This window comes from Cottoperca gobio, chromosome 6 (assembly GCF_900634415.1).
Source record: "Cottoperca gobio chromosome 6, fCotGob3.1, whole genome shotgun sequence".
NCBI classification, from domain to species: domain Eukaryota; kingdom Metazoa; phylum Chordata; class Actinopteri; order Perciformes; family Bovichtidae; genus Cottoperca; species Cottoperca gobio.
The window spans coordinates 26,856,496-26,873,591 of record NC_041360.1 but is presented as its reverse complement, the minus strand read 5'-3'; the positions used below and the strand labels follow the sequence as shown (position 1 = coordinate 26,873,591).

General features: G+C 36.9%; 2 protein-coding genes across 3 annotated transcripts; both read right to left on the bottom strand.

Moving 5' to 3' along the window:
- Nucleotides 1-512: 512 nt before the first annotated feature.
- Nucleotides 513-5,013, bottom strand: LOC115010128 (myoblast determination protein 1 homolog). Its single transcript, XM_029434558.1, has 3 exons — nt 4,269-5,013; nt 3,293-3,371; nt 513-1,852 (listed from the first exon to the last, which is right to left on the bottom strand). The coding sequence occupies exons 1-3, from the start codon at nt 4,866-4,868 to the stop codon at nt 1,644-1,646; spliced, it is 888 nt and encodes a 295-aa protein (XP_029290418.1). The 5' UTR covers nt 4,869-5,013; the 3' UTR covers nt 513-1,643.
- A 4,168-nt stretch (nt 5,014-9,181) lies between these two features.
- Nucleotides 9,182-16,540, bottom strand: LOC115009900 (ferritin light chain-like). Of its 2 annotated transcripts, XR_003832398.1 has the most exons (4): nt 16,232-16,540; nt 12,973-13,119; nt 10,619-10,963; nt 9,182-9,912 (listed from the first exon to the last, which is right to left on the bottom strand). XR_003832398.1 is itself a non-coding variant. In XM_029434204.1 (3 exons), the coding sequence occupies exons 1-3, from the start codon at nt 16,397-16,399 to the stop codon at nt 10,673-10,675; spliced, it is 606 nt and encodes a 201-aa protein (XP_029290064.1). In that variant the 5' UTR covers nt 16,400-16,540; the 3' UTR covers nt 10,100-10,672. The 2 variants fall into 2 exon arrangements, 1 of the variants encoding a protein (XP_029290064.1); XM_029434204.1 differs by lacking the exon at nt 9,182-9,912 and having other exon boundaries at nt 10,100-10,963.
- Nucleotides 16,541-17,096: the final 556 nt, after the last annotated feature.

The following is a 17,096-nucleotide window of genomic DNA, read 5'->3' as shown; positions in this document are numbered from 1 at the left end:
AAAATATATATTAAAAGCAATTTAATAATTAAATGTTAATAGAGGCTACAATTATTTAACTTTGTTTTAAATATTATATATATTATATTGTTTGCAAAATATTAAAAGTTTCCTTTTAGTTTTTCCAACAAAAATATACTTTTACTACTTTCATGAAATGTTAAATTATTCTAAACAGCTAATCATGAAATAATACATAAAGAAATTAATAGATAATTAAATGTTGATAAATGTGATATTAAATATATTTTAAATAAATAATTATTTAAATAAATAACATTTAATATATACATATTTAAATATTAAATGTTTCCCTTGCAGCTCTTCACACAACAATAAACTTCTATTTCCCTGAAAAGTTAAATTATCCTGAGGCCTAAATAATAATAATAATAATAATAATAATAATAATAATAATAATAATAATAATAATAATAATAATAATAATAATAATAAATAATATATAGTTCATCACAAAATATGAAATTAAAAATAAATGAAAAAGTCGTGTGTTTGTATAAATAAGCAGGTTCATTTATTTCATGACACTGCCACTCAGTTTTGTATAAATATAAAGTTTAACATTTTCACAACAAACAAAGCACATAGACAGAAACATTAAATACATAATTAATACTTTCAGTTGGAACAAATCGGCTCTTATTTACATAATATGTACAGAAACAGAAAAATGGTCCGGCAGCGAATGAAAACTCGTTCCTTTGACTTCGACAGGAAGTTCTGAAACGACTTCGACCCTGATGGAAAAGTCCCGCTTTGTTTCTTCCTGCAGCGTTTCTGCAGAATCTGCACTTTTGTGACATCTTTTGCAAACATCTGGATTATTGCAGTGGTTGTTTGCTCCTGGGGGGGAAGGGGCAGCCGGGGGCTTTTTACGACTTCAGATGGACGAAAGTGGAGGAATGTAAATGGATCTTGTTTTGGCCTCCGTCCTTCATCAAATACACTTTTACACAGAGAGGAAGAAGAATCCGTCTCGACTCGAGATGAGCCTTTACAATATAAATAACAACACAGCAAGAACTGTTCGTCTGTCCACCTGTTGAAAAAACTACATTTCCCAGCATTCAAGTGGCTCTATCTAAATGTACAATGTACTTGTTTTAACAGCAGGAAAGAGAATTTGGGGTTTGATATGCTTAAGTGTGGAAGATGATTCCTGCCAGGAAGATACATGTAAAGTATGGAAGCGTAGGAATGATGGACTTTTAGTTTCACTTTCTCTCTCGGCTCAAAATGTTTTCAAATATCTTTCAAAACAAGTCAAAGTGGTTCCTGACGTGAAAGAGTGTCCTGTAGTAATGAGTTTATATCTGGGGGGGTTGCTCTTAACGTTGGTGAATTAAGACTGAAGGAAGGTTTGAACGTTTTGTTAACTCGAAGCTCATTTCCAGATCTTTCCACTTCCTCTCATGATCTTCATCTGCATGTGGAGTTTGCTCAGTAACTATAACATCTGAAGCTCCACGTGCAGATGAAGAGTGTGTCACACTCACGCTCTGTTTCCTGGCAGGACCGAGCTTCCAGACGCTTCATCTCACGAAGGAAACTTTAAATGACTCAAACACTCAGTTTGAAATGAAGTGAACATGTTGTCCTGTGTGTGACAGGGCGGTGAAGGTCTATAGCACTTGATAGATCAGGTTGGGGTCCTGGCTGGCGGTCTGGGGGGGGGCCTGGGGGGGCCCCGGGGCCGGCGCCTCTCTGGGGGGGGCCGTCGGTGTGGGGCCGTCGGCGGCCGGCAACAGGCTGCTGTCGGTGGAGATCCGCTCCACGATGCTGGACAGACAGTCCAGGCTGGAGACCACAGAGCTGCGGTGACTCTTCAGACCTGCAGCGCACAAAACATCACGTTAAAATGTTATATGTTATATATATATTATTAAATTAATATTATACATGTGGAGTATTATATATATTATTATATATTATATTATACATGTGGAGTATTATATATATTATTATATATTATATTATACATGTGGAGTATTATATATATATATATATATATATATTAAATATATTATATTATACATGTGGAGTATTATATATATTATTATATATTATATTATACATGTTGAGTATTATATATATTATTATATATTCTTATATAGTCTAATTATATTATACATATTGAGTATTATATATATATTATAATTATATTATATTATATTCTAGAAGTGTAGAACAGATCAATGTTTGTATCATTATTTTCCTGATGTTTTGTGACTTTGTGATTTTATTTCTTCTTTTTTAACTATAGCTATTTTAAATTAAATGTTTTACAAATTAAATTCATATCTGGAGATATTTCAGTAATATATATATATTCCCGTGGAAACCCAGTATTCACGTTAAAGTGCTCAACATGAATTCATTCTGTATTAACTCATGAGGTTTATAATTATGTATATATATGTATTCATTTTAAACAATTTAAAGAGTTTAACATGAATTAAATCTGAGTTTTCGTGATATTTTCAGTAAAATCTATGAATTTATTGTATTTGTTTTTTCCAGTAAAACAAACAAACATTAGAGACTTTACATTTTGTTGTTTTGTTTTTAAATACAAAACTTTCTCCTTTTCATAATTAAAAGAAAGTTTAAAGACATTTTACTTTAGTGTTGTATTGGCCTCCTAAAGGGAATTTGTTTTAATTAATAGCCTAATTATCTGTTAGCTGCTAATAGAACCGTTATTATAATATATATATATATATATATATATATATATATATATATATATTACATTATTAAATGATTAATTATATATTGTATATTATATATTGTATATTGTATATTGTATATTGTATATTATATATTATATATTGTATATTGTATATTATATATTGTATATTGTATATTATATATTGTATATTGTATATTATATATTGTATATTATATATTGTATATTATATATTGTATATTATATATATTGTATATTATATTGTATATTATATATTATATGTATATGTATATATATATGTATATTATATATTGCTATATTATATATTGTATATTATATATTGTATATTATATTGTATTATATTGTATATTATATATTATATATTATATATTGTATATTATATATTGTATATTATATATTGTATTATATATTATATATTATCTATTGTATATTATATATTGTATATTATCTATTATATATTATATATTATATATATATTGTATATTATATATTATATTATATATTGTATATTATATATTATATATTATATATTGTATACATTAAGTCCTGGCAGTTTCTCACCGTTTGGAGTCGCAGAGAAATAAGAGCTGTCATAACTTCCTCTTCTGTTTGATTGACAGGTCGAGCCGTTAAAATCCGTCTGCAGAGAGAAACATAAAGAGATGAAGAGATGAAGAGATGAAGATGAGCTCCAGAAACATTTCTGCATCGCTGATGAAACCAGAGAGAAATGACATCATCAAGCAGCGCGTGCAAAACGAGTTACAATGTCAAAAAGAAGAAAACAGCAAAGCTCACGTGCAGAAAATAATTTAGAAAACTGTAAATTATTAAACAATAATATTTATTGAGCGTGTTGTAAAGGAATGATGCAGATTTATATATCTTTATTTGTTTTGTTTAATAAAACGTTTTGGACATTTGTTCTGAAATGTTTTAATTACTTTTATAATTAAAGTCGAATCATCAAATAATGGATCCGGTGTCCAAATTATAAAATGTGTTTGGATGCATTTAAAATACGCCGTTCATCCCTTAAAACATAAAACATCCCTTTTTAAAAACACCAGTTTGTAAATCTTCGCTGTGTTTTAAGAACATGAACGAAAGAAACATTTAGTTTCCACGAAACGAAAATGTTGCAACAAAACTAGCGCGAGGAAATAAAACGTAAACTTTTGACTTAAATGTCTTTTTCATTTTCTTCTTGAATTACAGATAACTACAAAGTTGTATTGAAGGTCCGCGCCTTCACTGTGCCCACACGGTGAGAGACAAGAATCCATTTACCCAAAGATATACATTAATAACTCAAACGTAATAGTGTGTAAAGTCTCGTGGGCTACAATGACACGTGGAAATTGTTAAAATCAAAAGACAATGAACGAAATTTAAAGAATAAATCAACGAGTTTAATTTAAATGTGCAACTTTTTCGTGCGTAAAGACGCACTGGAGATGTTCAAACGCGCAACCAAAGCGGCCAGACACACTCCCCTCTCCCCCTCTCTATAACACCTGTCAGTCCCTGAACTCACCATGCCGTCGGAGCAGTTGGAGCGGGGGCTGGAGGCGTCGGAGTCCCCGCTGTAGTGCTCCAGCACCGGGTAGAAGCTGTCGTCCTGCCCGCCGCCGCCGCCGCGCAGCAGCGCCTGCAGGGACTCGATGTAGCTGATGGCGTTGCGCAGGATCTCCACTTTGGGCAGCCGCTGGTTGGGGTTGGCCGACGTGCAGCGCTTCAGGGACTCGAACGCATCGTTCACCTTGCTGAGCCGCCGGCGCTCGCGCATTGTGGCCGCCTTCCGCCGGTCCGCGTTGGTGGTCTTCCGCTTGCAGGCCTTGCAGGCCCAGAGCAGGCAGCGGCCCGCCTGGTGGTGCCCGCTGGGCGCGCGGACGTGCTCGTCGTCCTCCCCCTCGGCGTGGTGATGGAGGTGCAGCAGGGAGGACGGGGAGGAGGAAGAGGAGGAGGAAGGGGAGGGTGAGGGCGAAGAGGAGGAGTCGTCCGGCTTCAGCAGGCCCACATGCACCAGCCGCGGGTCCAGGTCCTCGAAGAAGTGCATGTCGCTGGTGTTGAAGCAGGGGTCGTCGTAGAACTCATCGGCGGCGGGGATGGGGAAAGAGATATCCGACAGCTCCATGGTTCAGTCCCAAAACACACGAAGAAGAAGACAAATCCAGTGACGGGACAGAAGGTGAGAGGAAGGAGAGAAGATGCAGCTTCAGTGTGTTCGGGGGAATGTAGAGTCCTTCACACACTGTTCTGTCCTCTCAGCTGTTGACCTGGAGATTCTTATACCTGGGACACCCGCGGGGGGCGGGGTCGGCACCATGATGCCCACCGGGGTCTGTCCAATCAGCAGGCAGCGGGAGGGGTTTACAACTTCACGGTAATTAGTGTACAATTACCCCTAACAGAGCAGTAACAGAGAGTAACAGAGCAGTAACAGCAGGATGAGAGGCCGCACAGGGCAACGTGACGAGAAGCACTGCTGTCTGCGCTGCTTGTGTTGTTATTACATGTTCTACTATTTAATGTATTATATTACTTTATATGATGGAGACATTACTTATTTCAATAACATTGACCTGGTTTGTAGATAAAAGTAAATACAAATGTACTAAGGCCTAATAAACTGTAATTAAATAAGAAAGGAAGGAAAGAATACATTAAATTAAATAAAACAAACAGGTTTTTAAATGTGATTGAAGGCATGATCAAATGATGTGTGACAGAATACAGTTTACATCTGATGTGTGACAGAATACAGTTTACATCTGATGTGTGACAGAATACAGTTTACATCTGATGTGTGACAAAACCACATGCTTCATTTATTTAAATCTACAAGTAGAAGTAAAGGAAATAGTAAAAACATTTTTTTAAAGGTGTAAAAAGGGGAAGTTTGAGTTTTTCATTTAATTTCAGCTGCTATAATATATATATATATATATATATATATATATATATATATATATATATATATATATATATATATATATATATATATATAATAACGGATAATAAAGAAGGAAAATAATTATTAAAATGTAAAGTTGCTGCTTCGTTATTTTGACAGTTAAAGTGAAACACAAGTGATAATATTTCTCTTTAGTTTGAAAGTAAAAGTCTACAATGAGCAGAAAGACTTCAGGATTCATATTTCACCCTTTCTTAAAGATATCCTGCATGAACGTGTGAATTAATAAAAGTCGTAACAATAATCAAGTTAAATGAGTTTATTTTGCACGCGAGGTTCACTCACCTCTCAGCTGAAACATTCAAATGCAGATTATTGGTTTTAATGTGCAGCAGTTTGAGGCCCTGCAGTGCACCGAGGCTGCCGCCGGGGGGCGCTGCAGCGTCTCACCCCCTGAACGCACCACCCACACCTCTGCCAGTCAAACGTGACAGATGGTTAGAAGCTGGACTGTGTGGATGCTTTAAGTGTTTGAGAAAATATTCGAACCCTCTACTCAAAGGATTATCACTATCACTCCACAAATGATTGACAGGTCTTTTAATACGGGACCCTAACCCCCGACAACAACGCAACACAAGTTGTTAGTGTTTGTAGCTGCTAATAAAGCTTCATTAAAGCCAGTGTTGTGCTTCTAAACACAAGTTCAACACACTCAAACACAAGGAACGTTTCATCTACAAGTTAAAGTCTGAACTTATGCTGTAAATGTACATTCAGCTGTAAATAAATTATTATATGAGCAGAAACTGCAGAATGACCCTTTAAATCACAGATTTCGACACTACAGGAAGACAGTCACGCTCCAGTTTGAGATTTTGGGATATTTATCTTCCAGAACACGTGGAAAGAAAACATCAAAATCCACATTCAGGAGTTTTTCTTAAGAACTTTGTGTGTTTGTGTCTGTCGAGTTCTCCTAAATCCCCCAAAGTTAGTTTTACATAATTCCTCATTTGCATATTTAAAAAGGAATTGTCTTAATGTCTTAACATTTCCAGGGGACATCTAGAGTCTCCCTTGTTAATGTTGTTAGCTGCTAATAAAGGTTTATTAAACACTCAAACAAAAGGAAAGAAGTCTAGAAGTCAAAGTCTGAAATGATGCTGCGATATGATGTTTATTTACCTGTACATTTATATGACCCTTTAAATCACCTGGTGTTCTAACTTTACTCTCAAAACATTGAAACCTTTATCTGGACAACTTTCAGACTTGCTCAGGATGTAACATGCAGAGCTGTGAAGACCAACTTCACATTCTAACAATAAATAACAAATGTTTTACATCTTTGTGACTTTTCTTTCTTTATTACAAAGAGCACAACAAACAGAGAGTTTCCCATCATGGCGTCTCCTTCACACTCTGAACAAAACAGGAATATGTGATAACACACTGAATACATGGTGAATAAATGATAAAACACTGAATACATGGTGAATAAATGATAAAAACACTGAATACATGGTGAATAAATGATAAAAACACTGAATACATGATGAATAAATGATAAAAACACTGAATACATGGTGAATAAATGATAAAAACACTGAATACATGATGAATAAATGATAAAAACACTGAATACATGGTGAATAAATGATAAAAACACTGAATACATGGTGAATAAATGATAAAAACACTGAATACATAGTGAATAAATGATTAAAAACACTGAATACATGGTGAATAAATGATAAAAACACTGAATACATGGTGAATAAATGATAAAAACACTGAATACATGGTGAATAAATGATAAAAACACTGAATACATGGTGAATAAATGATAAAAACACTGAATACATGATGAATAAATGATAAAAACACTGAATACATGGTGAATAAATGATAAAAACACTGAATACATGATGAATAAATGATAAAAACACTGAATACATGGTGAATAAATGATAAAAACACTGAATACATGGTGAATAAATGATAAAAACACTGAATACATGGTGAATAAATGATAAAACACTGAATACATGGTGAATAAATGATAAAAACACTGAATACATGGTGAATAAATGATAAAAACACTGAATACATGGTGAATAAATGATAAAAACACTGAATACATGATGAATAAATGATAAAACACTGAATACATGATGAATAAATGATAAAAACACTGAATACATGGTGAATAAATGATAAAAACACTGAATACATGATGAATAAATGATAAAAACACTGAATACATGATGAATAAATGATAAAAACATGAATACATGGTGAATAAATGATAAAAACACTGAATACATGGTGAATAAATGATAAAAACACTGAATACATGATGAATAAATGATAAAAACACTGAATACATGATGAATAAATGATAAAAACACTGAATACATGGTGAATAAATGATAAAAACACTGAATACATGATGAATAAATGATAAAAACACTGAATACATGGTGAATAAATGATAAAAACACTGAATACATGATGAATAAATGATAAAAACACTGAATACATGGTGAATAAATGATAAAAACACTGAATACATGGTGAATAAATGATAAAAACACTGAATACATGGTGAATAAATGATAAAAACACTGAATACATGGTGAATAAATGATAAAAACACTGAATACATAGTGAATAAATGATTAAAAACACTGAATACATGGTGAATAAATGATAAAAACACTGAATACATGGTGAATAAATGATAAAAACACTGAATACATGGTGAATAAATGATAAAAACACTGAATACATGATGAATAAATGATAAAAACACTGAATACATGATGAATAAATGATAAAAACACTGAATACATGGTGAATAAATGATAAAAACACTGAATACATGGTGAATAAATGATAAAAACACTGAATACATGGTGAATAAATGATAAAAACACTGAATACATAGTGAATAAATGATAAAAACACTGAATACATAGTGAATAAATGATAAAAACACTGAATACATAGTGAATAAATGATAAAAACACTGAATACATGATGAATAAATGATAAAAACACTGAATACATGGTGAATAAATGATAAAAACACTGAATACATGGTGAATAAATGATAAAAACACTGAATACATGGTGAATAAATGATAAAAACACTGAATACATGATGAATAAATGATAAAAACACTGAATACATGGTGAATAAATGATAAAAACACTGAATACATGATGAATAAATGATAAAAACACTGAATACATGGTGAATAAATGATAAAAACACTGAATACATGGTGAATAAATGATAAAAACACTGAATACATGATGAATAAATGATAAAAACACTGAATACATGATGAATAAATGATAAAAACACTGAATACATGGTGAATAAATGATAAAAACACTGAATACATGGTGAATAAATGATAAAAACACTGAATACATGGTGAATAAATGATAAAAACACTGAATACATGGTGAATAAATGATAAAAACACTGAATACATGGTGAATAAATGATAAAAACACTGAATACATGGTGAATAAATGATAAAAACACTGAATACATGGTGAATAAATGATAAAAACACTGAATACATAGTGAATAAATGATAAAAACACTGAATACATGGTGAATAAATGATAGGAACTAAAGTGACATTTCTATGTGCACAGAAGACGCAGTACAACCGTAGGAAAACAAATACTGTGTATAAATACTTAGAAATACTTAGAAATACTTAGAAAGTGTCAGTTTACAATTTTGCAAATTATTTAGTCGACTAAAAAAATAAATGTCTAGAGTTCTATACAGCTGCTTACTGAACATTAAAATATTATTATTGTTCATGAAATAACTGAAACAAGTTTAAATTCCTCAAATAAATCTTCAAAAATATGGGAGAGAGAGAAGGGGGACGACATACAGCAAATGTCCACGGGTCAGACTCGAACCACGGGCCGCTGTGGCAGGACTCAGCCTTTGTACATGGGCCGCCTGTGAGCTGCCGGGTGAGCTGCCGGGTGAGCTGCCGGGTGAGCTGCCGGGTGAGCTGCCGGGTGAGCTGCCGGGTGAGCTGCCGCTGCCGGGTGAGCTACCGGGGCGCTACAATTTAGTTTTTAAGCATTTATTTCTTGCACCTTCAGTCTCCGACACATCTTGTGTTCATAGTTAACTTAGAGGTTCTTTAGAGTCGACGGTCTGATGCCGTACGACTGTTCTGCAGCGGCCTCCCACTCCAGCCGCCATGTTGGAGCAAATCTGCAATACGATAGTCAGGAGTTGGAGATAAACAGCAAGTTTCTAACAATAGAAAACAATCTGAGAAACTGGTTCATGTTCATTTCTGTTGAAGTCACTAAATCTGTTTACGTTGCACTTTGTTGCATTTTGCTTTAATTCATTTGCGAACTTTCGAAATCTTTTTTAAAAAATCAGAATTTTCGCACTTAGTTTTCGCAGCATAATTGAATGTCTTACATTTTCCTGTTTGGACCGCACAGAAGCGGGCACGGCGTTGGCGATTGGCACTTGATGCCGGTCCAGTTTATTGAACGGGTGTATAAATTAAATTAAATTCAGATTATCAAATGTGTGTTCTGTGTTATAAAGATGCAACATGTAGACCAGACAACTCTGGAGTTTGTTTTTCTTTTAAAAGATCCAAGCTAGCAGTTTGTGCTAAGCTACGCTAAACACAGCCTGGACGATGTTTTTCTAGTTTTCTTATTTATCAAAGTGTTTCTCCAACAAAACTAACAGTAAAAGTGATGACGAAGCACAAACACACGACAAACACACATGACATGAGGTTCCCCTGCTTCCAGTCGTTGTGCTAAGCTAGGCTACACTTTACTGGGGGCAATGAGATGACACTAATATCTGTCTGCACTCTGGGGAAGATGGCTAACAAGCTAATGGCTAACAACCTAATGGCTAACAAGCTAATTGTCTTTGGAGAAATTACGTTTTCAAACACAGAAGAAGAACTTCTAAATGGAGACTTTGTTTGACGGACGGATCATCTGGTGAGTTCCTCCTGCAGCTCGTTCAGGAGGAACTCCCCGAGCCCCCCCGTGGGCCCGTTGGTGCAGCCCACCCGGCGGGCGCAGGTGAGCAGGTCTCCCAGCACTTTGAGGCGGTCGACCCGCGGCGTCAGAAAGTGGCTCTTCACGACGCTGGCGGTGTGCGGGTCCCCGTGGCTGCGGGCGAGCTGGCTCAGCTCCACCAGGACGCCGACCTCCTCCTGCAGCTGCAGCAGCAGCAGGTCCAGAGCCGGCAGCACCGCGCAGACGGCCTCGCAGCTCGGCTTCTGGAAATCAAAGATTAATGTCTGAGCGATAAACTACAGCAAAGACAGTTTAACGGGTTCTTCTTTGTGCTGCACACGGACACGCACGTTTCAGGAACAGCGATCATGTTGACAATTAAAACCAACCTGAGATCATCTTTCCTGATCTTCCTCATGAGACGCTCAGCAAACCTTTTGCTCCACTGAAAGTTTCTCTCTTCATCATAATCTGTGCAGAACAAAATGTTCTACACAGCTCTTCTGAAGAGTGACAGCCAGGCGGGAGGGGGAACATTTAATACGTTTTTATTTTGCATTTCAAGAATGAAGTCGAAATGTCTAAAAAAATTCACTTTAATCCTGAAATGTCAAATTTGTTCTCGATATTTTGACTCTCTTCTCAAAATGAACTTGTTTTTCTCGTCCCTGCACACTGAAAGTTTGACATTTCATCTTTATTCTCAAGATGTGAGAAACAATCTTCCCCTTCTGCTTTATTATTCTTCACATTAACACTCACAGTTCCACTTGATTCTCAGTCTCCTGCATGTTTCTGGATCCACTGACCTGAGTTGACCGGCGGAGGATCAGTAGCTCTCAGCTGTGCAACTAAAGATCTTTGGCTTCTACATAAACAAGATGGAACATCAGATTCAGGCCCAAAACATGACGGAATAAAATGGAGCTAAACTGAATCGAAGCGGCGCGCTATTAAAGGACGGCGAGGCGTCTGGTCGAGGTCCACGCCACACTGAGAGACGGATAACAAGGTGTCCCAAACTGCTGCTGACTGGCCCGGGGCCTCGGCCCTCAAACGATTTTACACGACTCATAAACCCGGGCCGGCGGTCGGGGGCCACGCTGCGACGCGCCAACGCCACTGCCGCTCGGCCATCTGGAAACGCCATCAGCACCGCCGTCCCTCTGCCGCAGCATTAATCTCGCCAATTTTCCGGAACTCAGGGGGGGAAATGTACACCCTGACCGGCTTTGGGCCAGAGTCGGGGGGCCAGCTCTCCGGGGGTTTACCCCTCCCCTTCCCTCCCTCCTCCTCCGCCCTCTTGGTATCTTCACCCCGCCCGTCCTATCACTGACGCCCGGCCGCAATGAAGATGAGATCACTGCCAGTTGGAAGAGAAAACACAGAGACAGAGACACCTGCTCTGACAACATGAAGGACGGCGCAGGAGGAGAAATAAATCCTGCTGATGGGACGTTTTGAGAGTAAAACGAGATCGCTGTTACAGACTGCAGCTTCTCTGTCTCACAGATAAAGTTCAGATCATACATTTTGTTTCAAAATGGATCCACAAATCAAGTCATACATGCACCACCCCCCCCCTCCCCCCGCCCCCCGCACTGCTGAAGCGCCTCGACCATGACCTTTGACCTCTGACCTCTGACAGTAACACAGTTTACTCAATGACTGCACAATCCTCACAAACGTATCCTCACTTGTACTTTTACTATTATTATTATAATATTACCTTTTACCTTTATGACTGTTACACACAAAACCTTAAATCCTAAATGATTTGAAGCATTGTTTACAGTTTATAAAGTATTGAAATGATGCAAACTCCAATAACACAAGTAAAGTCAATAAAAAGGGCTAGTGGTACGCCTTCCAAAACAAAACACTAGAAGGTCGGGAGTTCAATACCAGGCTGCCACCATTGTACCACTGAGCACTTAGTTCAATGTAAGTTGCTCTGGATAAGAGCATCTGCTGTAATGTAATGTAATGTAATGTAATTCTGCATAATTCTGCATGAACCTCTGATGCATAACAAGCTTTGTTAGCTAATGTTAGCAATGCTAGTGGATTACAACCCCACATTATTTATGGGGCTTACAAACAGCGACGTTTAGAAGTCGGTCCTGTGTGTACGACTAATTTAATGAGACACAACCAATTATTATATTTCATTATCAGTGTTTTCACAGAGTGCTGTCGGTACGTTTACTGCAGTTGGTACGTTTACTGCAGTGACACTTCCTCCACCTGCGGCTGAAGTAGTCGTGTTTACCTGGATGTCTTTGCCGCAGTAGTTGCCGCCTCTCTCAGCCAGGTAGCCCAGCATGGCCTCGGCCTCCTCCTCATGCTTCAGCGCCTCCTGGTGGAAGAAAGAAGCGACACGGGGCAGCGCGACGTCGTCCCGCTCAAACACTTTGGCCTGCAGGAGAGAAGAGGAATGAGAAGACGCCCATTTATGATTCCACCAGCCTGAACTATTTGGACCTCAGTATCCCATAATGCACTGCACACGTGTCAACAGCTCAAACCTGGACATGTTCATCAGTGTCACGTACACACATGAGTGCACAATAATGAGAAGGACACAAAGCTGCTGCACATTAATGTGTGTGTTACATGTTCCTGTTACATTAATGTGTGTGTTACATGTTCCTGTTACATTAATGTGTGTGTTACATGTTCCTGTTACATTAATGTTCCTGTTACATTAATGTGTGTGTTACATGTTCCTGTTACATTAATGTGTGTGTTACATGTTCCTGCTGCATTAATGTGTGTGTTACATGTTCCTGCTGCATTAATGTGTGTGTTACATGTTCCTGCTGCATTAATGTGTGTGTTACATGTTCCTGTTACATTAATGTGTGTGTTACATGTTCCTGATGCATTAATGTGTGTGTTACATGTTCCTGTTGCATTAATGTGTGTGTTACATGTTCCTGTTACATTAATGTGTGTGTTACATGTTCCTGTTGCATTAATGTGTGTGTTACATGTTCCTGTTGCATTAATGTGTGTGTTACATGTTCCTGTTACATTAATGTGTGTGTTACATGTTCCTGCTGCATTAATGTGTGTGTTACATGTTCCTGTTACATTAATGTGTGTGTTACATGTTCCTGTTACATTAATGTGTGTGTTACATGTTCCTGTTACATTAATGTGTGTGTTACATGTTCCTGTTGCATTAATGTGTGTGTTACATGTTCCTGCTGCATTAATGTGTGTGTTACATGTTCCTGTTACATTAATGTGTGTTACATGTTCCTGTTGCATTAATGTGTGTGTTACATGTTCCTGTTACATTAATGTGTGTTACATGTTCCTGTTACATTAATGTGTGTGTTACATGTTCCTGTTACATTAATGTGTGTTACATGTTCCTGTTACATTAATGTGTGTGTTACATGTTCCTGTTGCATTAATGTGTGTGTTACATGTTCCTGCTGCATTAATGTGTGTGTTACATGTTCCTGTTGCATTAATGTGTGTGTTACATGTTCCTGTTGCATTAATGTGTGTGTTACATGTTCCTGCTGCATTAATGTGTGTGTTACATGTTCCTGCTGCATTAATGTGTGTGTTACATGTTCCTGTTACATTAATGTGTATGTTACATGTTCCTGTTACATTAATGTGTGTTACATGTTCCTGTTGCATTAATGTGTGTGTTACATGTTCCTGCTGCATTAATGTGTGTGTTACATGTTCCTGTTACATTAATGTGTGTGTTACATGTTCCTGCTGCATTAATGTGTGTGTTACATGTTCCTGCTGCATTAATGTGTGTGTTACATGTTCCTGTTACATTAATGTGTGTTACATGTTCCTGTTGCATTAATGTGTGTGTTACATGTTCCTGTTACATTAATGTGTGTTACATGTTCCTGTTACATTAATGTGTGTTACATGTTCCTGTTACATTAATGTGTGTGTTACATGTTCCTGTTACATTAATGTGTGTTACATGTTCCTGTTACATTAATGTGTGTGTTACATGTTCCTGTTGCATTAATGTGTGTGTTACATGTTCCTGTTACATTAATGTGTGTGTTACATGTTCCTGTTACATTAATGTGTGTGTTACATGTTCCTGTTGCATTAATGTGTGTGTTACATGTTCCTGTTACATTAATGTGTGTGTTACATGTTCCTGTTACATTAATGTGTGTGTTACATGTTCCTGCTGCATTAATGTGTGTGTTACATGTTCCTGTTACATTAATGTGTGTGTTACATGTTCCTGTTACATTAATGTGTGTGTTACATGTTCCTGCTACATTAATGTGTGTGTTACATGTTCCTGTTACATTAATGTGTGTGTTACATGTTCCTGTTACATTAATGTGTGTGTTACATGTTCCTGTTACATTAATGTGTGTGTTACATGTTCCTGTTACATTAATGTGTGTGTTACATGTTCCTGCTGCATTAATGTGTGTGTTACATGTTCCTGTTACATTAATGTGTGTGTTACATGTTCCTGTTACATTAATGTGTGTGTTACATGTTCCTGCTACATTAATGTGTGTGTTACATGTTCCTGTTACATTAATGTGTGTGTTACATGTTCCTGCTGCATTAATGTGTGTGTTACATGTTCCTGTTACATTAATGTGTGTGTTACATGTTCCTGTTACATTAATGTGTGTTACATGTTCCTGTTACATTAATGTGTGTGTTACATGTTCCTGTTGCATTAATGTGTGTGTTACATGTTCCTGTTACATTAATGTGTGTGTTACATGTTCCTGCTGCAGATGTTTCCCCTCCTTTACATCCTGTTGGTAGTTTAATCTACACGATGCATCAGATTCTATAAGATCATGTTTTTGTATCTTTGTCTCTAAAAAGTCAACTTTTCATGAGTTCCTCAGAAACACAGTTTCCAGCTTTGTGACATCATCTTCCAGCTGAAGAAGAGGAGAATTTTCCATTTAATGCAACTTGTACTTCTACATGTCAGAGGTATTGGACTCTTTACTGCACTACATGTGTCTGAAGTTTAATTACTTTGCAGACTTAATATAATCAACTGATATATTATGATGAATTATGGTAGATTAAACTACTCAGCAGTACATTAAGTAAATTAAATAAAACAGCTGCAACATTAAAGTGATGAACACATTAATGCATCAATAAATGAAAGGGTCTTAGAGTTTGTAGAGCACTATACAAATCCAATTTATTATTATTATTATTATTATTATTATTATTATTATTATTATTATTATTATTATTATTAAATATAATCCAATAATATGACAAATTATTCTGAATAATAAATACTTTTAGACGTTTGGACTTATACTGAAGTTTTAGAATATTATATTAAATGTTAATACTAACTAAAGCCGTTAGACAAATGTAGTGCAGTAAAAAGTGCGATGTTTCCCTCTGAGATGTAGTGGAGCAGAAGTATAAAGTTGCATAAAATGGCCTAAAAGTACCTTGAATGTGTACTTAAGTATGCCTACAGTCGCAGTGAATGTACACAGAGCTCCATGCTGGATGCTTGTGTCTCCTACCAGAGCCTGCAGCCGGTACGCTCCGTCCCACAGCAGGCTGCTCACCCCGCACAGAGCCTCCTCCACGGCGGCCTGCAGGTTGTGTCCGGCCCGGCTGCCCGCGGAGCTCCGGTGCGCTCTGCACGTCGGCAGGCTGCTCTTTAACCTCTTCTCTGCGGGCTCAGCCATGTCCCCGCCCGGTGATTCTCACACTGAGAGGAGAAGCACAGTTCGGACACTTGACTGACACCACAGCGGGCTGCAGAGGTGGAATATAACAATAATTATAATAAACTGATGGCCGCAGCGTTCGTCTCCTTCCAGCCGACCTGAACCTTCAACGGAGGATAAATTTAGCTCGCAGGGATCAACTGTTTCCCGGTCAGCTGCTCAAGTTCATCCGGTGCGTTTGATCTCCGAGCTGCAGCCACGAAAACAACACAAGTTATATAACAAAATAATAACCATGTGAACATGCAGGCAGTCAGTATTCACGCTTTGTATTCAACATCAGGAAGCTGCAGCTTTTAGATGATCTTTAATAGCACGAGTCACTTTATTATGTGAAACAGTGGATCAATATGGTCCTCTTTATCCTGATGATCATCTGCAATAAACTTTTAAAGTATTCCAATCCTGTACTTAGGTGAAAGTACCGAAACCACCATGCAGAAGTACTATGTTACAAGTAAAAGTCCTGTATCTGAAATACATCGCTCCTTTTCTCAGTTTTATAATAAAGTTAATATCTTTGGACACAACAAGACATTTAAACACATCACCTGGACTCTTCACTATTTTCTGACATTTCATAGACCAAACAATTAAGTAGTGGATGGCAGATGTATTGATAATGAAAACAATATTTACAGCCCTGCTTTATATA